Raw genomic sequence first — 24028 nt, forward strand, 5'->3', positions numbered from 1 at the left:
TGGCTAATATCCAAGGGGTGCAGGATGAGAGCAGGGCCTCATAGGTAGCAATTGTGAGCCAAGATCTCCCTGGACAGCACATTTAAAGGTCTACGCTATCACTTCTTATAACCACAGGCACGTGTACAACACCTTCTTTTGGAGAAGAAAAATGTACATTTAATGGTTATATAGTGGGATAAAGTTATATAGTGAAACAAATGGGTACTATGAACAATAAAATTTTATAATACATTAAATGGATTGTCTTTACTTGCTGTAATGATTGACAGTTATTTCTCTGTCTTCACTATGGACTAACTTTAGGATGAGGCTATTTTTTATTAACTGTTTTATATCTCTGATACAACATTTGTACTTTTGCTGATCCACAGATTTCTATGAAAATAAAAATATGAAAACACAAACCAAATATGTTTACTTCTTTTATCTTTCCCTCCCCATCCTGTGTATTTAATGCTATCATATCTATCTAACAAAACTTCACACTCATATGAGACATGTACAGTGAGATTCTTCTTTGGTTTGTATCATTAAATTGGTAAGAGGCTCATACAGCTCATAGAAAAAGATAAGTATTCTCCTTTCTTCATTTGCTGGAAGCACAGCATCTTGGGAAAGTCAGCCTTAGAAGGAAAAGTCATTGTAGAGCCTAATATAAGATCGAAAGGCAGATGTGCAGTTACATTTGAAATTGGGAATTTTGACACATATTTCAGAGGTGGGTAGGAGTATTGTCAAATATAGCAAACCATAAAACATATAGAAAGAGGGTAATGCACCATCAGTTGGGTTTCTTGGCAATAACTGTTAATTTATAGCAATTTAAAATAGAAGATCATATTTATTTTTCTTTCTTATGAATGATTGTAGCTTTAGTATTGCACTTGGAATCTTGTATTTCTAGCGTGCATACTGCTTTCCAGAAGAGGGCGGTCCATACCCAGGATCAGTAGCTTTCCATTACACTTTTAATCCAAGGAATATAATTGGAAACTCGAACATAAACACCGGGTTTCATGGGCTGGGCACAGCCAAGGCCCCAAGAGGTCACTCCATGCTGGACAAATTTGTCTTGGTTCAGACAAACTAGAGGTCCTCCACTGTCCCCCTAAACAGAAAAGAACAGGATGATTCCTTCATGGACAGCCCCAAGTGCACGACTGGCCTTCTCACAGGAGGCACAAAACCAGAAGTAACTATCACCTGTGAGGGCTGCACAAGTTAAAAGCAAACACTGGAGCTCTAGCCAGAGCAGGGTTCTCTATGCATAGAATCATAGAATAGTTTGGGCTGGAAGTGATCTTCAAAGGTCCAACTCCCCTGCAATGAGCAGGGCCATCTTCAACTAGATCAGGTTGCTCAGAGACCCATCCATCTTGGCCTTGAATGTTTCCAGGGATGGGATATCTAACACCTCTCTGGGCAACCTGTGTCAGTGTTTAATCACCCTCTTTGTAAAAATTTTCTTCCTCATGTGTAGCCTGAATCTCCACTCCTTTAGTTTAAAACCATTACCCCTTGTCCTATCACAACAGGCCCTGCTAAAAAGTCTATCCCCATCTCTTTCTTAGGCCCCTTTTAAGTACTGAAAGGTTGCAAAAGGTCTCCTGAGAGCCTTCTGTTCTCCAGCCTGAACAATCCCAACTCTCTCAGCCCATCCTCATAGGAGAGGTGTTCTAGCCTTCTGATCATTTTTGTGACCTCCTCTGGACTGTTTCCAACAGGTCCATGTCTTTCCTGTGCTGAGGGCTCCAGTGCTGGACACAGGACTCCAGGTGGGGTCTCACCAGAGCAGAGTAGAGGGGCAGAATCACCTCCCTTGAGCTGCTGGCCATGCTCCTTTTGATGTAGCCCAAGATACAATTGGCCTTCTGGGCTGCAAGCACACATTCATGGCTCATGTCCAGTCTTTCATCCACCAGTACCCCGAAGTCCTTCTCTACAGGGCTGCTTTCAATGCACTATTTGATTTGAATGTGCTTACAACCAACTCTGATGCTCAGAGACTTTCTTACCTGGCAGCTATCTGTACCACCATGAATATTCCCAGCACAGAGCTCGTGTTTTTTGACCCTTCCATTCAAAAATTCAGGGCGGTTGCATATTTTATTCTCAATTACAGGGAAACCAGTTTCCTTCAAGTAACCGTCACCACCAGTTCCTTTGCAAATAAACACAAAAAGAAAACACAAGAAATGACAGAGATTAATTAGCATCTTCACAATACAAATATAGAGATATGGCTGAGCTGTAAAATAAGCATAGTCTTTATGCCTTATGCATATACTTTCCATGCATAATATGAAGTGATATCAAAATCAGTAAGCATCATCAGTATCATGGTACTTATCACCCTCTACCACCAATCAAAACCCATGCTGCACTGATTGACATTCCTGCTCCCACAGTACATCCATATGGATCCACTACCCACTGGTACTCCTGGCAGTCAGTCATTCCCAAGCCCTTTTATTTCTCTGTATCTGCATTTTCTTCTCTGTGGAAGAAAGGAGGTAGGAAGCAAGCAGTTAAAAGTTGTATGATGGGCAGAAGTCAGGAGGCAGAGAAGTACTGATGCCCTCCTCAATCAAGACAGAGTGGGAGGTTTAGAAACTGAGAGTTATGTTTATATTTGTGGGAGATCTTCTGAACAAGGCAAGTTAGGAGAAAACAATCATTCAAGAGAATGAGCAAACTCACCTTCATGTACTTAAGAAATAGCCTAAACCTAGAAAAACTTTCCTTCCGACTACATGAAAGCTGACTGGGGAAAAGCAGAGCAGACTGAGAGATAAGAGTTAGCAACTCCTTAGGTCTGATTCTCCTCCTTTAGTATTGGCTTAGGTGGTTTCAATTCACATGGCTCTGAGTGATTTAGGAGAATCTAAATCAGAGGGAGACAGTGGAAAAAATGGCAGCACCTGATGAATTTTGATGAAATAGGTGTGCTTGCAAGCTTGTGTGAGGTGTGAATGCACTTTGGATACAAGTATACACCAATCTCCAAGCACAGAGCTTTCAGCTGTGTTAATGCTGTCTCACCTTTTGTTTCCCCCCAGCCTGTCACATAGCACTCCTCTCTTCCTCCCAACACAGTGTTTTCTTTTGGCAAACAAACTGGGATTACATGATCAGTGATGACTGCTGGGCTGAAAGAAACAAACAAGATACTTGTACAGCAACAATCATTTATCCCTGATACCACCTTCAGGTTTATAAAAGATTGTATATACAGTCGGTCTTTTTTCTTTTAATCTTGAGCTTCAGGTAAATGGTTTATCTGATGTGTGAAGCCACTTTTGTTTTAGGCTCTGATCCCTCAGAATGTGATACACAAAGTGGAAAGATCTGAGATGGTGAACAGTTAGAGTCTTTTGATAATAAAATTACTAATATAAATCTAAGAGAATGCTTTGGCTTAGGTTAATGCATAGCAAACAAAACCTAATTACAAAGCTACACAGGGGTAAAAATTAGCAGCATTTAACACACAGGTATTAACTTGCTCTGTCTGCATCCAGTCTGACTATTTATAAATCACTTTCAAACTGGACACTAAGTATGCAGCAGAACCCAAGTCAGTCTGACTTGCCATTGTGTGCAGCTAAGACTCAATTAAGGAGACATATGAATTGTGCTGACCCTGCATCTGTTTTGGACCTGCATTGCAGCCATGGAAATCAAAGCAGAAGCAGCATAAGCATCTAGAGAAACACACATTTCCTTGACACCAGCAACTACTAGTTGTCTCATCAGAATGAAGGAACACTCCAGGTGAAAGCATACCTGCTCAGTTTTAGCAGAGCAATGTCTGCTCTGTGTGGCTCCTTGAACAATTTCTCAACATCCCGTTTTTGCACTGATGCCTCTGATGCTCTTTCTCTGTGTAATCCAAGGTATACTTTATATGCAGATGGCCGTGAGGACCTATTGGAAATGATGGCACATGGTGAGCTACAGAACATACACTCAGGATGTAGATGATCTATGATGTTATTGGGCAACCTGTTTTGTCAAAACCAGAAAAAAATAAAACAAAACAAAACCACACAAAACCAAAACAGCTTTGGTGTAAACTTAATTTCTTAATCTTAATTTCTTAAACTTAATTTCTTAATATGAAATCAAATTGGGAAAAGTTATCACTTTGTTATTCTTTGTTTCTTCAGTCAAAACTCTGCTTCAATGAATCATGAATTGACTTGGCTCAATTCTCAACTGTTTACAGCTCAGGTAGATTATTTGGTCCATTTTGTTTCTCCTCTGATTTTCTTCCTAACGTGAGAAAATCCTGTGCAGGTGATAACAGGTGCGGGTGATAACAGATACTTACTTTTCTAAGCAGTGAGCAGCAGTAAGAACCCACTGAGGGTCTATCAGAGTTCCCCCACAGAAATGCAGGCCAAAACTGTAATAGAGCAGAGAGGCATGCAAAGGGCATTAGTTTAAGGTGGGAAAGTTAATTCTACTGCAGTTCATCTGGTAATCTTTCTAACACGTACACCGTTACAAACTAAAGACATTATTCCACATTTTCATTAAGAATCATTTTACGTTTAGCACCTTCTGTGCCCCACTGTGCCTGTCCCCATGTACACACGTAGGGTGGTACCAAAGTGCTGATAGTCACATCCTCCCCTACCCCAGGGCAGGGTGACTTCAGCTGGTGGGGCAGGAGGGGTGGGGCCCTTGGTCAATTGACAGGGTTCTTAACAGGACCCTGAGTCAATTGACAGGGCCGTTAACAAAAAAGGTGCCCAGAGTAGTTGCAAAGCTTCTGGACTATGTTGTAATGCCCACAGCCAGATCTGATCAGGCTATAAAATGGGGTCCCTGCCAAAGACCCCTTTGAGATGTCTTCTCGAAGCAGCGAGTCTGTGAACTGGAGCCCTCCCCTTAGACTGGGATGCCGTCTAAGGAGACTTCCCAGGATTGAGAGCACCTCCCCTCCTCGTTTGGGTGAATGGTTATTTACTGGATATGTCCTTGAATGAGTCCTTGCCTAACCCAAGCAAGTACAGGCCCTCATCCAACCCAAGCGAGTGATTATTTCTTGTGGGTACCCTGGAGTGACAGGCCTCTGGTTTTGTTTCTTGTGAGTATATTCATGCATGTTGTGGATCCTCATTACTCTTATGTTGTTGTACTCCAGTAATCTCCTCAACTGATATCTGAACCTGTATTTTATGTTGTCGGAGTGCTAACTAATTGTATAAACCCTGTTTCTAGTCGATTTATTGGCTACACTTTTCTGGCTAGAATAAAGTCTGGTTTGGAACTTGTTGTCTGCCTAGAACTGACTTTGGGGTGTCTCCATGACAAGGCCTTGTGTGAAAACATCTAAATATTTGTTCTTAACCAGTATTTCTATTACTGGACAAGCTTATGTGCAGTGATGTATTCCGTTTTAGAGATTCTGGCTTTTATCTAGCTCTGATCACAAACAGAAAGAGATGAAGCTGGCTTTGATTCCTAGATTTGCTAATGACTTCACCAGTAGGATCAAACACTCACATAGAAGGACTGATCAAGATCTGTACTGGCTGTACTTCAAATGGTTACTTCTGCTCATAGGATACTGATTCTACCATAGGATATAGTGACAAATATAAAGTAATTCTGCCTTTTAGTTAAAGTGGTTTTGAAATTACCAGTTATATTGATTCTATAGGTATTTATCACAAAACAGAGCAATCTTGATTGTCTAAAAGACTTCCTTTAAGATTAGCACACATAATACATATCTTTGAGCTTGCTTTTTTTTTTTTTTTTTAAATTAAAATCAAGTTTAGAATTCTGCAACCACAGATTATAACATTCGTTAAGAGACCAAGTTTCCTTGCACATAAAGATAATGGGGAATGGCCATACCTTGTCCGTAGACTGATTTGCCAGGGCCAGGAGTGTGGATTGGAAATACACCCAGCAACAATCCTTTGTGCACACAGCTTTGGTCTGAACTTGGCTTTTCCACACTCATACTGAGCAGGAGCTACAGAAGAAGAAAAAGAATCACTATAACGTAATTTAGTGTCTTCGCTATACATCTACTATGCACTCAGAAAAGTAGAAAGTAACCTTGTTACATTTATCACTTCAGCTTTTGATTCTCTGCTGGAAATTGTATACCACACACCACCTATATTTTGTTAGGTTACCTTCATCTGGAACACTTTAAAATGCCTGGCAAATTTTTTTCACATACACTTCTCAGTGGTCAGTGAATGACACATGAATACATCTCCAGTCAGACATAAAAAAGCAACAAACAAACAAACAAAACAAAGCAAACAAAAAAAAACCCCACAGAGACATAAACCAAACCAAAACAAAACAGAAGGGGGAGGAGAAAGAAATGGAAAGAAATAAAAAATAGATTCTCCAAACATCGTTAAATGTGCTCTTACAGATGCCACCAATGCAAAAGCTGCACTGGCAGCTGATCTTGAACTAGTCTTTGTGGCACATGAAATTTAATCACTGTCTCTGTGGAACAAAATTTTGTCCACTATAATCTCTGGATCTTTTGGTACTTCAGATGTCTTTGAGTTATTAAAAAATGGTAGTTCTTATTTAGCCATGGGCAACTGACTCTTTATCAACACAGAATTCAGAATTTCTTGTCAGCAAAAGGAGCTAACTCATGAAATTAAAGGAAAAGGCTATGTTTTCTCTGTTCTTTACCTGAACAACTGAAAAAACCCCCATATTAATGTTAAAAATAATTTGGACCTTCAAAATGAATATAACCATGTGAAAATGCCAGCAGAGAGGATAGAGCAGCAAGAAAGTCACTGTTCTTCTGAGTGGGAACTACCTCTCTTCCCAGCATAGCTTTTGTTGTTGATGGATATGAAAGGACTTCAACCCAAAATGTTGTAGAACTTTATCATCACTCAGAGTGCTGTATGGCTTGATTACTAGTGACAAAGACAATGGAATTTGGTTAACTATTTAGGGCCAGATGCACTTTCTGGACATCTGATATGTTACCATATCAGAGGAGGGAAAATCGGTTTTATATACAGGACAGAACCAGAGCCACAGGAGCATGGGTGAAAAAATCTTACTAGGATAAGAGCACCCCTGCATGGCCACACACACAGTTACAACAAGTGACCAGCCAGGAGCAGGGGAAACTTCTACAGGAACAAACCTATTTCGAAACACATGGCAAAAGCCCCATGAGCTTCAGTGGGCTCCAGGTACAACTTGTGGTGGGTTTGTGACTTCAAAGGAATAAACACCATTCTTACGACTTCGGACATAGATTTTGAACATCACTTCCCCACAGCCTGAATTTCCAATCTAAAGCTATTGCACTGTCTTAATCACTGGAGGTCCTCCAGTTGTCATGAAAGATTACTGGAAAGAGAGACACTAGTCTTTAAATGAATAATTACGGCACTTAGGAATGTCACAGTACTCCCAGGCTTTTCTTGGGTCTGTTGTGTAGCACCAAGGACCATTCACATCTCCATCAGGATTCCTGCAATACTGTAACAAAGAATAATGACACCAGCTATTAACCAGAGGACAAAAAAGCCTATGAATGCTTGTTTCAAAATAAAATCAAATTAAATTTGGGAAATATTTATTTTTGTTTCCTTACTGGTAAGTGTTTTCCAATTCCTTTTGTCAAAATTAGTTTCATTTTTCTATTTACTCTGTGAGTTTAGAAAAAGATAATAAAAATGAAACTTCTTAAGTTGTCTTCAGGCAGTAAGGTTCACTAGTGCAAGCTTGGACCTCTGAACTCTCAAAAAGTAGGAGATCTTGACCCAGGATGGGGTTTTCTAAAGCACTAAACTTCCTACTCCTGCTTCCACTGCAGTTTGTAGGAGCAGTAGGCTCAGCCCTGAAGTCTTTTCACATCCACTCTGGTTGCATGACTCTGGGGAAGTGGTTATTGCATAGCTGCTTTTGCACAACTTGGTGATGCCTATGAGTCTCAGGGGCAGGGGTGCAGCATTCAGCCTGATGTGCTGTGCCTGGCTAGCTGAATCACTCTTTAGGTCTTACTGGCCATACTGACTCATAGAACTGTGTGCTACTAGATATTTTTCTAGATCCCTTTCCTACACTGAAACACATCCCATCTCATCCCATGAAAAAAGATGTTTGCTTCCTTTTCCCAAGAGTCCCTGCCAAATACAAGAACCAAACATTTGTGACAGGCAGCTTTTTGGATGGCATTTCCCCAATGTGAGCTGGAATTCAATACAAGGTATGTGATGCCACCAGAGAATTGGCTAAAGCAAGAACTAAAATAATGAAACAAGCTCTTTTATTGCCTACAGAGCTTGTCATAAACCAGGCAAGTATTATGTATGGGGTGATAAAAGTCTAGAGAACTAGTGATGAGTACGTGTGTTAGGAGTATGGGGATGAAGGTTAGAGACGGAGAATGGTTTACAGGATGGGTCAGATGCTTGTATAACCTTGTAAGATGGGCTGCCACAGAAGCTGGAGGACTGAAAGGCAAATTAGTAGTGGATGGGGGCCTTCAACAGAGCTTCTGGGCATCTGTGTCCCCCACAGAAGTATGGATTGTTCATGTTGACAAGCATTACCATGATCAGGTTCTTGCATTGAGCTGAGAAAAATAAAAAGACCTGGCATGAAGTGCTTGCTGAGGGACCATGAAGAAGATGGGCAAAGCTCAATGAAAGCAAGTATTAAATGAAGAGTTGCTTACATTTTTATCCAAACCTGCCCCTGGATGAGTCATGGGTGTGAAATAGTCATGGCTATGAGGCTTCTGAGAACTCCACTCTTGACAAGTCCTGCCTCTTGCAGTTTTTGCTACTGTGCCACGATAATCCTTACCATTACCATTAATGCAGTCTGTGAAATAAGAGGAAAAGGAAATGATTGTTCACTGTGAGCTATCGGGCCACGTCCACACTTTATGGTGGTGAAGCGGAAATAAATTTGAGGAAACGCTACTAGGACTTACACACCCTACATAGTATGTATACAAGGAAAGAAGGACACCGTAGTGTCAATGATGGCTAACAATCACATTTTAGTTTCCTTGCATTTGAAACATTTTCTTCATGATCATGAAAGTTATCAATCAAAGAAGCTTAGATTCAGTTGACCCCTCATGACTCCAGAAGGCAGGACCACAAAGACCATGCCCTCATAAAGTCTTTTCCTTATGGACACTGATATCTGTCCAATGCCACATTTTACAGCAGGTCAAAAACAGTAATACATGTTCAGCCAAAATGATTAGCCTCCTAACCAGAAGAACATGTCATAGCTAAATAAATAAATAAATAAATAAATAAATAAAATAAATAAATAATAAATATTGCAGCACTCTAACCATCTACTGCATAAAAAAGTTGCATCTGAACTGAATTTAAAAAGCCAGCTGTTCTCTGGTGGGAAATGGAGCCCTGGAAATGTGAATGCACGGTACAGGAAAATACTTTTTTTCAGAACAGTTGCCAGCAAAATGCCATTCCTTCTATATTTGCCGTCATTACTAGTAGCCCACCCCCAGTAGCGTGGAGACTTCTAGTCATCTGTTTCCCTGTGTTTCCAGTGTTGCCAGATGTAGTAGATAAAATACGTGATATTAATCTAAAATCAAAAGCAGAAACCCTACTATAAAAATCTAGAAGAAAGTTTAGAAAATGAAAAGAATGGACACAGTGTTATATTAAATTCTGTAATTATCTAGAGTTTCCTGTCTTTCATCCTCATTATATTCTTGATGATGTTTTAATAAAACACTGCTTGATGGTTCTGAGCATTTCTGGGGGAACTGGAAAGTATTCTCACCAGGATTTGGTTCCAGTGTTGTCTGAGGAGGTTTTGGTAAAGTCACTGGTACATGAATGTCACACCTCTTCAGATTGCAATACTCCCATCTCACACTGGGGTCGGTGGTGTAGCACCATGGGCGGGTATCAGCATCTGGGTTTCTGCAATAATTCTGCCTCAGGTCCCTACAAATGTAAGCATATTGTACGCCCATCCATGCCACTGCTCTGAGGAGAACTTGAAAGAACATTTTAGAAATCAGCTCTGCTACAGAGTTACCATATATAATTTATCCTGTACAGTGCGCAACAGAAATTCTTTCTCCAGCATATAGAAATCAAGAAACATATGCAGAATATTAAAATATGTGAGATACTTATTCAGTAACTAACACTTATACTAGAATACTCTAGAATACTATATACAAATCCAGATAAGTAAATGTACATATGTATATTAAAGATACGATTCTTTTTACTTTTTTCAAATACATTAATAGCTTTTAAGAATAAGTAGTTGTTTTGCATTTTTGAATAAATAAATAGTAAATGTTAGGAATAAGAAAATAACCCAACCCTTCCTCAAAGCTCTAATGAACTGCAGACTAGCAAGCAAAAGACTTAAACTCATGAAGAAGCTCATGTATAGAAAGAGTTCATTACAGTATAAGGGAAAAATTATAACTCTTAATTCCTTTAGAAGCAATGTAGTGACAACTGTGGTTTGTTTCAAAATGAGGTTAATAGAAAATGTTTCCACATTAAAAAAAAAAAAAAAAAAAAAAAGGATTACTTTTATTGAGTGCACTCCTTTCCCAGTTTTAAAATCAATGTTGTGTAAAGATGATGCAAAGAAAAACAAGGTTATGAACGGTCATTGTCCAATGAAACATGGAAATGGGAAATACACATACGCATTTGGGAACTGCTCTGCTGTTTTATTGTGTCGGTGCGGTGACATTGAGCTCCAGGCTTGACACTTCTTTCCCGTGAGAGTGAAGGAAGCTGTGCCTCGGTAAGTCACACCATTGCCTTGATAGCACTCCTCAGTAATCTGAGCCTGCTCAGGCACATCAACAGCTGTAGTGAATAACAGAAACCAGTCCCTTGCATCTTGATACTTTGATATTTACACATGAGCACAAAAAGGCAACAGAAAACAACAAGCCAGAGTATTTCACTGACTGCCATATAATGCTCTTTGTAACAGATTACTTCTCAGACCGTAGATCAGAAGGAAGATTTCAAAAAATGCTTGTAAAAATGTCATGATAGGCTAGATTAAGAGCACTTGTACATTAGTTTTGCTGTCAGACATGGGGACTTTTTTCAGCTAATTAACCAAATCACTCACATATGGATCAAAACTTCTCCATGCTAGTGGAATGTCTGTGGCTTTGCCACAGATGCATCTGTGGAACAAGCCTGCCTTGTGTAAGGAGAATTTTCTTTTAATTGTTTCCTTATGGATTCTTGGTTCAGTGCTCTTAAATTATCTTGGGTTCTGCTTTGGATTCAGTTTCTCAGGAGCTGGCATGTAAAGCTAACTAACTTTTCCATGGAGCATTTAAAAATTAAAAATTGGCAAAATGGGAAGATGGCTGTTACTGTAATTTTCCTGAGCTGGGTCAGCAGGTAACTCAAGACCTTCTGCACTTATCCACTAGACTGAACACACCAGCCTGGGCTCTACGTGAGGCTCAGGAGTTCAGCTGATACATAGCAGTACCAAGAGTTACAGCAATAATACAACTGAGCTGAATCACCCAAGATTTTTCAAAATAAACCTTGATGACCCTTCACTTCCAGATGTCTATTGTTGTTCTTACCAGGTGCCTCTGGTTCTGTCCCATCACAGGAGGGGATGGTGCAATATTCCCACCGGGCAGTTCTGTTGGTGGTGTAACACCATGGCATCTTCTCACCATCGGGATTTCTACAGTAGTTTTCGTCTAGGCTCCTGAAACAGAAAACTTGGCAAAGAAGAGCCTCTCCTGGAAACCTAGTAAAGGTTCTGAACAATGGGGAAGGCACCTTGCTGCCTAGTTTCCTGTTGTATTTACTGGTGGGTAATTGCTACTGTCATTTACTGATGCCATTTACTAGACGAATAATTGCAATGCAGTGGTGTTTCAGATGTGCTAACCAGTCACCTGCTAGATTGATAGATGAACTAAGAGACTATACTACTTTACTAAGAGACTGTATGTGTAGCACTCTGAGGCCAAGAGCAGCATGACAGAAACATAGGGTGAAAGAATCTAGCCCCAAGCAAATATCATAATGTAAATTCCTTACTCCACACTGCTTCACCTTAGCAACAATACAGTAAAAAGAGGAACTGAAGAAGGAAAAAGTCAATCGAGCAGCTCTTGAAAATCAGAGGAGGAGACACTCGTATCCAAGAACAAAGAAGTGAACAAAAAGAAATGTGCAGAAAAGTAGAAAAGATGGAATCCAGCAGGTGATGAATGCTGGTGTAACCAAGGAACTTTGCAATGTAGTGGAAGAAAAATGAATTAGTGGACAATGAATAATGGAAGATTTTCACTTACTTGCAGGGATAGTTTTCAGGAGTGCGAGCATGTCTGTGAGGAGACTGAGAACTCCAGCGCTGACAGGTATTTCCTGACTCAGTAACAGATATTGTGCCTCGATAGTCTTCTCCTCTTCCTGATAGACATTGACGACCCGGTGCAGGAACTGGTGGAGGTGTTGCTATTGCAGAAAAATTAATTAAAACTAAGCAGTGCCTTCTAGACATTGTAAAAACCAAAACTGCTTTGAGCTTTATGATTAAGCAGGCTTTTAACTTCCTTTGCAGGTAAGGTTTAAAGACCAAAATGTCTGGAAAGGCCAAAAGGTAGAGAAAACATCTAAAAATTTATTAGCTTTTCGTTCTTCTATTTTAAGATCTTTCCAGGCAGTCAGACTGCCAGAAGGGCATTTGCATCTGCCCCTTCACAGCAGCCAGGAGACAACACAACCAGGTGTTAGTGGCCCCACCAGAACAGTTGGAAAGTGAACAAGTGGTAACACCGTGAAGAAACCTCGGGGGAAAGTGGCAGGTCCTTCAGTGCTGGGGTAGGGGTGTAGGTGCAGACTTAGAGACAGCAAGGAAGAGGTCTGGTGAGAAGCCCCAAGGAAAAGTATCATGGAAAGGACAGGCTTTTAGGGGAGAAGGTAATTATAAGTGTGGAGAATTGAATTGGAAGAGCAAAACAAAAGCCGAAAGATTTTCAGGAAGAGTGAAACTGTTTGACATTAAAAGAGGACCATCAGAAGAAGCACCAGAACCACTGAACATCAAGGAAGGGAGACATGCTCAGAATTGCCTATGACAGAAATGTCTAGCCTCAGAAGAGTCATCGGAGGTTCATGTCAAGGTTGGGTTTTTGGGGAATTTTTTTGTGGTTTTTTTTTCCTTTGAGGTAAAAGTAGTCAGTGATTTATTCTTTCTTTTATCTTCGAGGCCTCCTCCATTTGTTCTAGCTCCTTGCACCACCCTGAATGGAAGCTGCCTACATGTCTTTGTTTCTAGAAGTCAGACTCACTGCAACGAGGAATGTCACAATATTCCCAGCGTTTAGTTGGGCTGGTAGTGAAACACCAGGGTCGAGGTTCACCATCAGGATTACGGCAGTAATTCATCTTCAGATCCTTCTCTGGAAAACTGAACAGGAAAAATATTGGTTTTTTTAAGTGTCACTAATAGCTGCAACAATTATTAGGTCTGGGGCTGGGTGGTCTTCAGGCCACCACTGACAACAAACAACCCATCAGAGAGTCTGACTCACTTTTCCGGAAGGTATCCATGAGAATGAGGTTGCTGGGAGTCCCAGCGCTGGCACTCAAGCCCAGACTCTGTTGTTGCAACAACTCCGTGGTAGTTTTCTCCACTGCAGTGCATGCACTCCACTGTAGGAGCAAGGCACAATGAGGACAAGAGAGACAGAAACTCCCTGAGAAGCTGTGTATGCATCTCAGATGAAGCTGAAGAGCTCGATCAGAGCACAAGGCTGAAGGATTGACATTTTTTGGCAAAGTAAAAGCTTATTTTTCTTGGTAAGGCAACTACGACTAGTTGATTTTGTATATAGTATTCCATTTAAAGAAAACCTCCCAACACTACAGACTATAGTTTTTTAAAGAGCTAAATTAAAACTTCTGAGCTATAATTGAAAAGCTGTGCCTTGCTGCTGTCACATTTTATTGACTTTTACACTAGCAACTGTCATTTGGTTCAGTTCTAGGATTAAGATATATGAATACTCTCAGATAGATCTGTTTTGGAGGGCTTTTGATGTCTTCCTTATTGCTGGTGAAAATGTCTCTGGAAAGTATCAGGTTGAACTAAACTCAAGTTTGGAACAAATATTCAATTAAAAACAAAGGAATCTGTTGAGTCACCATCCCTGGAGGTGTTTAAAGATGTATAGATGAGGTTCTTAGGGATGTGGTTTAGTGCTAGATTTAGGTTTTGGTTGGACTCGATGATCTTAAGGGTCTCTTCCACCCAAAATGATTCTGTGAGTCTATGACATTCTTGAACATATCTTCCAAAAAGGGAAAGAAATGAGTATGTGTCCTGACCTTCACACTCTGGGATGTTACAATAATCAAATCTGGTAGCAGGATCTGTTGTGTAACACCAGGGTCCCTTTTCATCGTTATCAGGATTTCTGCAGTAGTTTTCCTCCAGTCCTGCATCGGGATATTTTTCAGGTGTGTAACTGGAACAGAATTTAAACGGGATTAGAGAACAAGGAGAGTGTCACAATGGTTCACCTGAGGACTCTACAAATTGAATCTTTATCTGAGGACCATTTTGTAGATGTTTTTCATTGGAAGTCTCATAATTGTCACAGCGTGCCATTGCTGAAGAGTTGAAAGTGTAGTCTAGCTATAGAGTTAGAAGTGTAGTCTAAATATGGTGCCTCCAGGACCAGCCATGCCTTTAGTACTTGCCTTTACTCCAGCTATTCAGTTTCCAGTAACTTTTGCCTAGGTGAGATACCCTGTGGCACATAGAGAAAAGTCTCCTCTGAGACATGTTCCCCCTGGGAGATGCAATGAGAAGATGTTTGGTGAAATGTGAGAGCTCTCTGTAAGCTGGTTGCTATGCCTTCTCAGTAGGAAGTTACTAAATAAACCCATATTTTCATTGAATAGAAGAGATACTGCCCTGTTATTTGTCTGTGGATTCACTGATAAATTGATGCATCGCTCTCTCATCTGCCGCATGTTTTATCTTTAGTCAAGAGACATTGTTTTTGCCCTGGTGAGATTAATGGAAAATGCTTATTTCAGCAGAACCAGGTGCTTCCCTGTCTAGTGTTTTGCTCACATAATGACCACAAAATTCAAGTGCAACTGACAGTGTCCCTATTGGTCATGCAGCCTAAATTGCAGGTCTCTGAGTTACAACTCAGATTAGAGAATTATCTTATTTTAGATAAGTGTAGAAAAACGTTTTATCAGAAGACTTTGAACACCGAAAAAATGGCTTCAAAGACTACCTAGCACATATAAATTAGCAAACTTAGCAAATTTTCAGAAAAAAAACATATAAACATACACAAAAATGCCTTACTTTGGCTTATGGGGGGAATTATCAGCCCAATTCTGGCATGGCACACCTTTCTGAGTTTTGGCTTCTGAGCCTCTGTAATCCACTCCTTTTCCCTTCTTGCATTCTAGAAGATAAACTGAAATTATATGTACTTAATTAATCAGTATCATGACATGTCCATTGGATTTCAACATATAAAAAAATAAGTTTTCATCCTAATACATTTAAACAGTAGATTTAAATAATAAAATATGCTATTAACATTTAAATATGTGCTATAACAAAATAGAAACACATTTTCTTTCATTGCCTCCCATGATGCTTTTATAGTTATGCACAGTAATTAAAATCAGACCTTAAAAGAGAGACACCTGAATTCAGCTGAAGAAGATAACAGGACAGAATCACAGATGCATATGCATAACATTTTACCAACTTAAATAACCAATTTTTTTTAAGTTCATATAAATGTGGATGAAATTGTTTCATTCAAGTTCACCATGTGATGATAGAGATTTAAGTAATTCATGATATGCTAAAACAATTACATTCTGTTGTACAAGACAAAATGGGCAGATATTTGAAGATACATATTACATATGCCTTTGTACTCTTAGGTGCTGGAACTTAATAGTATATTCATGAAAAAAGGAAAAAGAAGGAGTGAAAAAGAATGAACAATGAAATCCTGTCTTGATATAAGCCAAAGGGAATTTTAATGTTGAATAAGCCTGGGGTTGTATCAGTAGCCTTAAAAACATAAACTTGTATTAAATTATTAATCAATAAGCTAAATAAGAACTGAAAACTTGCTGCTGTTGTTTTTTTCCCCAGTGGGAGGGAGCAACCATAACCCCATTGCAGCCCTTAGAATTTCCCTGGGAGGACTGAACAATGACCTTTCCCAGCAAAGAGCTGGTGGCTGGCGAGGGGAGAGCAGCTTTGCAAAGGGTGGCTCTGCCCACGCACCGCTGAAGGAACACAGATCTTGGCACGTTCCTCCAGTACTTCTGCATCTGCAGTTTAGGGACAGTCACCGTCAGGCCATACGTCCTCTGGCTTGGAAAACTAAGCAGGAAACTCATTTAACGTTCTTCTGTGCAGAAGGTATATTTCATCAGCCGGTTCCTCCTTTCTTGCTACAATTAAGCAATCTGTCTTTAAGGCTCTGGCCTGACTTGTCTCAGTATCTTTAAGCGGTGCTCAAATCAGATATTTGTAGAGACCCGGTTTTGCATCAGCTTTTCTTCACATCAAAGTTATACCAAAGTTACACCCTTTAAACAAAAATTTGTCTTGTCAAAAGTGAAAAGAATTAATATTTGAACCTGGAATAAGGCCCAGCTCTTCTGTGGGCTGATAGGTAGTTTAGATCTGGATATATAGGTGTATTTAAAGGCAAGTCTTTATTTCAATGTGTATATATGGGCATGTCTACTCTAGAAAATTTAGCTGGGAGCCATTTGGATCCCTCAAACAGTTTTGCAATAAATTAACATAAAAACCTCAATAACTGAACATTGAAACAGTCAAGTGCTGACTCTGTGTTTGCATAATCTTTTGACCGTTTATATAACCTTTAGGTTTTTTTCAGTCTGATGACTAACAACCAACTTTGATCCCCAAACTCAACTCATGTTCCTTGGGTTAACTATTTACAAACAGTTATGTGGATAACAATTCCCAAATGCTAGCTTTAATTCTTGTCACTTTTTCTGTAAACCAGAGAAGGATAACTTACTCTTTTATAGAACACACCATAGAAAAAATGATTTTGAAAACTTTGCATTTTAAACCAATTGTCATGCTTTTCCTTGAATGCAATCATAAAGAGCAATTAGGTCTCATCAAGGAATTGCTTCAGCTGAAGAAATAATGTTGGTTTCAACAACAGTATTGCAAAAGCATCTGGGCATGGGAAAGGAATTTCCTTGAAGTCTCAGGACAGCAGCAGCAGCTGGAGGCAGTGATGTGATCTGCCCAGGTAAAAGCTATATTTTCCATTCTGTTCTGCAGCAGATGAAATGGATGTTATCATTAGAATGGACACATGATTATTTGAGATTCTCTGTAAATGAAGAGATGAACAACACAAAAAACACATGGACAATAGGATGTGTTTTTGATGTTCATGATGTATAGGTCCATCTTTTCTTTTCTTCAAGTAGATGTGCAATTTTCAGACACTTCAGTTGTGTAAAACTACAGTTTTGCACACCTTTACTGATGGAGTTCTGTTTTCCAAGAAACCAGTATCCATGCCTATGATCTCAAAAGCTTAAAAGGATGCAGTAACAAATCCTCTCTGAAAATTGCAGGACTCTCATCCAGGTTCTAACTTCAGCAAATCCAAGGAGTGTCTCAACAGTAAACCAGAGTCACGATCTATCTCCTGCTCACAGTACTGAAGCAAAATCAGTAAGGATTATTGACATGAAAGTTGTTTGTTTAGTCTCTAAGCTTTGTTACTTGTTAATTGAGCCATTCACTTTTCCTTCTACAATAGGAACTGCAAGTCTATTAATGTTAATTAATCATGATTCTGGGATATTTCCACCAGCTTGTGGGTGTAATAAATATCATAGAATCGCATAATAAAAAACATAGAATCATAGAATAGTTTGGGTTGGAAGGGACCTTCAAAGCCATCTGGTCCAACCCCCCTGCAATGAGCAGGGACATCTTCAACTAGATCAGGTTGATCAGAGCCCCAACAGCCTGGCCTGCAATGTCTCCAGGGATGGGACATCTACCGTCTCTCTGGGCAACCTGTGCCAGCATTTCACCACCCTCATTGTAAAAATTTTCTTCCTCATGTGTAGCCTGAATCTCCCCTCCTTCAGTTTAAAACCATTGTCCTTTGTCTTATCACAACCGGCCCTGCTAAAAAGTCTGTCCCCATCTTTTTCTTAGGCCCCTTTTAAGTATTGAAAGATTGCAAAAGGTGTCCTCAGAGCCTTCTCTTCTCCAGCCTGAACAACCCCAACTCTCTCAGCCCGTCCTCATAGCAGAGGTGTTCCAGCCCTCTGATCAGTTTTGTGGCCTTCTCTGGACTGTCTCTAATAGGACCATGTCTTTCCTGTGCTGAGGGCTCCATAGTTGGACACAGATCTCCCAGCACCTTCTGTGTTCCCTGAGCAACAGTGCTCTTTTTTGCCTGTGGACTCCAGGATTTAGGGAGCAGGAAAGATGCTAGAGCACTAATCTGGGGAAGAAAAAATGGTACTGCTGCTACACTAGTAATGTGGCAAAACTCAGGTATTAGGTAAGGGCTAACCTACTCACTTCATCTGATCCAGCCCCAATTTACAATAGGGTTATGTGAGTCTCACTGGAAAGTATATCTCAGTGAAATAATATAAAAAAGAAATAGACACAGACATACTTCTTTTTTCATAAAGAACTGCATTTGTTCTTCTGAATATCACTGCTGTTTTGGTGTTCTCAGCCAATGTTAAACACTGCTGGTCTTTACTGGTGAATAAGAAGGCCCTGTTGAAATTAAGAGGAGAGGACAATGTAAGAAACAATAGCTGGATGTGTGCATTATCGTCCTAAACACCTTTTCTAGTATTCAGTTATAATTTTAGCAAGCACTGCACTTCAGCGATATTTGAGATTGAGTAAGGTTTCACAAATCACTGAGTATCACATCTCCCATTTTCAGTGGCGATTTTGACTCTCAAGTCTTTCTACCAGACTTAGGTTGAAAGGGAGCTACATGAACCAATTATGACAAGGGATAAAAGAAGATTTCTAATGTGCCAGAGTCTCAAGAGAACATGTTGAAGAGGATATATGTACAAGGGACCTTGGCCTTGTTTCAAAAAAGCTGATGGTCAGTCAAGAAATGAGACATTCTGTGGTATTCAGCAGTTACCAAGGAACAGGTACAATGCAACAAGCCAGGACCTTAAATTACCTTGCAATAACTGTTCTGAGTCATCATAAATGAAGTAATTTAAGCACTTTGGAAAACTCTGCCGTTTGTCTTCTCAGCAAGAACCTAGTTTATACATCTGCAAAACCAGAGCAGATGGTGTAACCTTCACAATAGCATCTGAGGAAAACTCTTTACAGGCTATGTCATTTCAACAGCTAGCTTTTCTGAACCAAAAACAAACAAACAAACAAAAAGCAGTAGCAACATGGCATTCCGTTGGTAGCTCCCTACCAGGAATGTAAATACTGACAAAGCTCATTCTGTAGCCATAAGATCAACTGGTATGACCCCGTTGTGCCTGGTCTTGTAAATCCTAACAGTCTCTCCAGAGGAGAGGGCTCACATCTGGGCTGTTGGGAACAGTGTGCGTGGGTTATCTGGGGACTGCTGATGGTCCTGGGTCAAAAATACACTGGGGGCTGTTCCCCCCGATCCAAGCCCAGCTCTCAGTAATCTCAGATTTACAAGAAGGGATGTAGTAAACAAGCATGGTCCAACACACTGCTAAGGGGGGACAACAAGCCTGAAGTACTGATCTGAAATTGTTGATCTGGAGCACTGATGTGAGAGTGTTGCAGTGTTGGCCTGATCTTCAATCTCTGCCTGACATTTACCTTTCTTTCCCTAAATCTTTCCCTGCCAGAGAACTTCTGTTCTTCACTGATTGTAATAGATCTCATATAATTGATTAGGGAGGCAAGGAAAACATAACCCTGATGTTATTACAGTTTCAGATGATGGTAGGCTCAGACTTGAGGTAGAGGCTAAGAAATGAAACTTGTTAAATTCAAGTGTTGAGAGAGGGCTTGGATGGAAGTAGGGTTTCGGATTGCTAATGTTTAGGTGTCTGTCTCTTTCTGAAAGTAAATAGAAGTTGTGCAAGTCCAAAATCTATAAAAATTCAGAATAAGGGATGTATCTGCATGACAAGAGGTAATGCAATAAGCATAAACCATGCCATTATTGTTGCCCGAACTTTCCAAGCAATTAAATACAACTCTTCATTGCAAAAGGTGTCTTGAAAAAATATGTCAAGCTGGTATTCAGTATGCCAAGATGTGCATGAAGGTTTCATGATGTTTTCCAATAAAAATGCGGCATAATTTTCCTGATTTCTGTTTTTCTACTGTCTTTATCAATCTATCCCAGACACTGTTTCTATACACCTTTTGTTTTTCCAGCAAACATCAGATACAGATGCTCCCAAGAAATCACTCAGAAGTTCAGACTGCTCATACACGTGGCAAACTGCCCCATAATGTGCAATGAAAGAGGTACATGTGCACCAGTGGAAATTACCTGCAGTTAAACTTAATTTCAGTTTCACATCGCTCCGCACATTCTTCTTTACTATTTGTCTTATAAAGTTGCTTCTTTGGGTTGAGCAGCCAAGCTCCCTCTGTTCTCACATAGTTGTCTAGTATGTTTCCTTCCACTACAGGGAAAAAGAGAGGAAGAGGTTAAAATGAGAATGCTGATATGATTTTATTTCAATTTTTTGTGTTAAAATTGTTGTCACTTAGTTGAGTAACATCATCATTGATATGCTGGAATAATTGTTAATGGTGACAAAATATGGGTTAATCTTGCCTTCCTAATATAAGAAAGGCTAGTATCACTGAAAAGCCAAGGTAATACAGGATGGAGAACTGGCTTGAACAGTGCTTTGTATCATTCTGAAAGCCATAAGAAGAAACACAAACCTAGTGTATAAAGTGATAGGAATAGAGAAGACAACCCAAGGAGTGAAAAAAAGTGAGGTATATCAGAAACAAAATATTGATGGCCCATACTTTGCAGAAAGTGGAGAAATGGGACTCAAGAAGGATGTGAAACAATGATTGTCCATTGCTGGTATCTACCCACATGTAACGACTTCAGTTTTATCAGATATCTCATAGCTGTCTCTTTCAAATGCTCTGACTCTTGAAAGAAACAAGCCATCCTCTGTCACTGGGGTTACCACTTTCAGTTCATCATTTTTGTAATAACTCTGTATTCAAATTACTTAATAATTTTCTGTATATAGACTAGGGAAGAGTTTGGCCCTAAGGGCTGAAAGTTTAACAGAATGTATGAAAGAAAAGGATAGTTGCTTAAAATAAAATAAAATAAAATAAAATAAAATAAAATAAAGGTAAAGTGAAAAGGGATCCAATAAAATTTCATGTGACAGGCTCATGAATCACTGATTCCACTAGTTATTTCAAAACATAAGTGGCATTAAGAAGAAATGAGTTTTGGGCGAAAACATTAAACTAGCTTAAAACAGTATCACAGGGATGCTGCAATACTCTCCACAAATACAAGAATTACAAGTAAAGAATTCCTATTATGGCACACCTTCCATGCAACCTTAATGCTGTTCTATTTGACACTTTGCAATAACATTGTCATTATAATTACAGCATTTGATTATTAAAATATTTACGGGGTCATAACTGATTTGGGTCATAAATACATTTTTCCCCTTTTCTGTTATAATTACATGGCATGGCATACTACTGTAAGAAAAATGCAAATATTTACAGCCACTTGAAAAAGTATTTGCAAACAAATGCAGAGTCTTGCAGACAAAGCCAAAATCTTATATTTTCCTAGCCTTTATAAAATTCTTACTTATTTGAGAAGTGTATTTGATTTGAATGAGGCTGATTTTCTGCAAAAACAAAGCTTGCAAACAAGAATTTAAATTACAGTGATCATTCTTAGCATTAAATAATAACTAGAATTTTTAATGCTGGGTCATATCTCTAATATTTCTAGCTAAAATATACCCTTTATATCTTTCTGTCACCTTTGGTTTTAATCTGTATTTTAAAACTATATATGTAAAATGCTTGTGTCTTTTATTGTGTTTTTTTATCTGTGTTGGCACACTTATAGCTGTATTTTTAACCGCAATTACAACAAACTGAGTAGTTATACAGAGGCCTGAAAGAAGATGTGCCATCTGATTCACATAGTTCATTAAGTTTAAAGTATTCAGGATAGAGAACATTTATTTCAAACTTCAAAAAGAGTTACAATCTACTAAACTGAAGGAGATATAACTAAAAAGCCTTACTCAGTTCTCGTGTGTGACAAATTACTTTGTACTGTCTTCCACAAAACTAGTTTTACAGCACCAAAAATACTGCAGAAACTAACGCTGACCAGATTTTGGCCTCCCTATCACATGGAATGAAAAATTTCCTGTTAAGATTGCAACTATGAAAAAAAATGAAACTCTAGCAGAACAACTTTTTCCTTTCTTTGATGTTTTGTTTTTCGCAACGCATTTACAAATCTTAAAACAATGAAAATAAGGATTAGGGTACTTGGCAATAACAGAGAAAAGAAACAACGCTAGGAAAAAAGGCTGTCGAAACCAGAGACAGCCATGTCTTTGTAACAGGCTCTGGGGCTCCTTTCCAAGGGTGCCCCAGTTTCTGGCCATGGGGCAGGTTTGCCAGGAGTCATTAGTTTCCCACACAGACAGCAAGGCTGTTGTTGCTCTTCTGATGTTTCTAACAAACACAACACTGGAGCGACCACAGCTCTTGCTTAGTTCAACAGCAACTCTTGGTGGCCAAGCAAGACCCAAATCCATTGTCTTTCAGGTAAGTGGTGACACAGGGATTTGGGGACCTACCTTCACCAGATGGAAATTGCAAGTGTTTGGCCCCCATCTCACCTAGGCAAGCAGAAGGCAAAGGACTCTTACCTGAGCTGAGCAAGAAAAGAAAGAGAAAGGCAGCTTTGCTAATCTCCATATTGGCCCAGCTGGCGGGTGCTGGAAGTTGTGTGTGTCAGTGCACAAAGTTTTATTGACTCGCACTGGAGTGAGGCAGCATCAAACAAACAAGGCAGGTAGGTTCAGTTAATCATTCTCCTGTGCTGTGACCCCCTTTGCTGTGGTGTGGCCATTCAAATAACCTTGAATTGGATGGATTACCAAATCAGACTCAATCATTTGTACTGGATGCTGGGAAATGTGAAGGCACTCTTTTGTGGAGCATGGTTTTGTTCTCAAATGGTTAGGTCTTTCTTTGCTAGAGAACAGACAGGAATAATGTTGCTGGAAAGCATGGGAAATTGTAGGTCCAGCACAATTCTAATTTCTCCTGACACTAGAGTCCCAATGGCATAATAATTTCAGCCATGTATACCTAATAATTTATAAGGACCAACTTCCACTTAATCTCAGAGTAATCATGATTATCAGATTCAGATAATATTGAGTCTGTAAAACAGTTAAATTTTACTTTTTAGTTAAAGAATTCCTTCTCTCTTGTGTTTTCTTGACGTAGGCTTTCCTTTTCTTTTCTTAGATTTAGGAGCAAGACTTAGAGTTCATTTTAGTTCAATAGCATAACTGTAGGGGTAACACCCACAGATGGCTACTTAGTGTTCTTCCTTACCAGACATTTAACCTCACACTGCATGCATAAACTCATCCAGTGTCAGACTTTGCTCATCCATGTGTTATCCTTATTTCCACATCAGCTCCCTCTGCGTTTCCCAAGTGGCCTTTGCCTTAGAAAAGTTGCACTGCAGCACCATTTCATGGCTCCTCTGGCATATTAGGTCACTAGTCTTGCTTCAAAACAACTCGTTGAATCAAATGTGTTAGTGACTCACCAGAGGCAGGAGGGGGCTGAATACTGGATGAGGAAAACAGGCTTGAATGGAAACTGCTGGGTCACACAGTTCAGTCTTCTGCAACTGAAGGCAAAAAGTGTATAGAATCAT

General features: G+C 39.6%; 1 protein-coding gene across 1 annotated transcript; it reads right to left on the reverse strand.

Moving 5' to 3' along the window:
* Window positions 1–949: 949 nt before the first annotated feature.
* On the reverse strand, window positions 950–23049 carry PLG (plasminogen; the record flags this gene model as incomplete). The annotated part of the gene is made up of 19 exons (XM_080341441.1): window positions 950–1111; window positions 2019–2164; window positions 3046–3152; window positions 3790–3930; window positions 4337–4411; window positions 5875–5995; window positions 7407–7500; window positions 8702–8850; window positions 9799–9965; window positions 10694–10859; window positions 11609–11739; window positions 12335–12497; window positions 13334–13452; window positions 13577–13697; window positions 14373–14512; window positions 15373–15487; window positions 18737–18843; window positions 20594–20729; window positions 23001–23049. 19 exons carry the CDS (start codon window positions 23047–23049, stop codon window positions 950–952), a joined length of 2409 nt encoding a protein of 802 aa, XP_080197567.1.
* Window positions 23050–24028: the final 979 nt, after the last annotated feature.

The sequence above is a fragment of the Nesoenas mayeri genome (genome assembly GCF_963082525.1).
Source record: "Nesoenas mayeri genome assembly, chromosome: 3".
Taxonomy (NCBI): Eukaryota; Metazoa; Chordata; class Aves; order Columbiformes; family Columbidae; genus Nesoenas; species Nesoenas mayeri.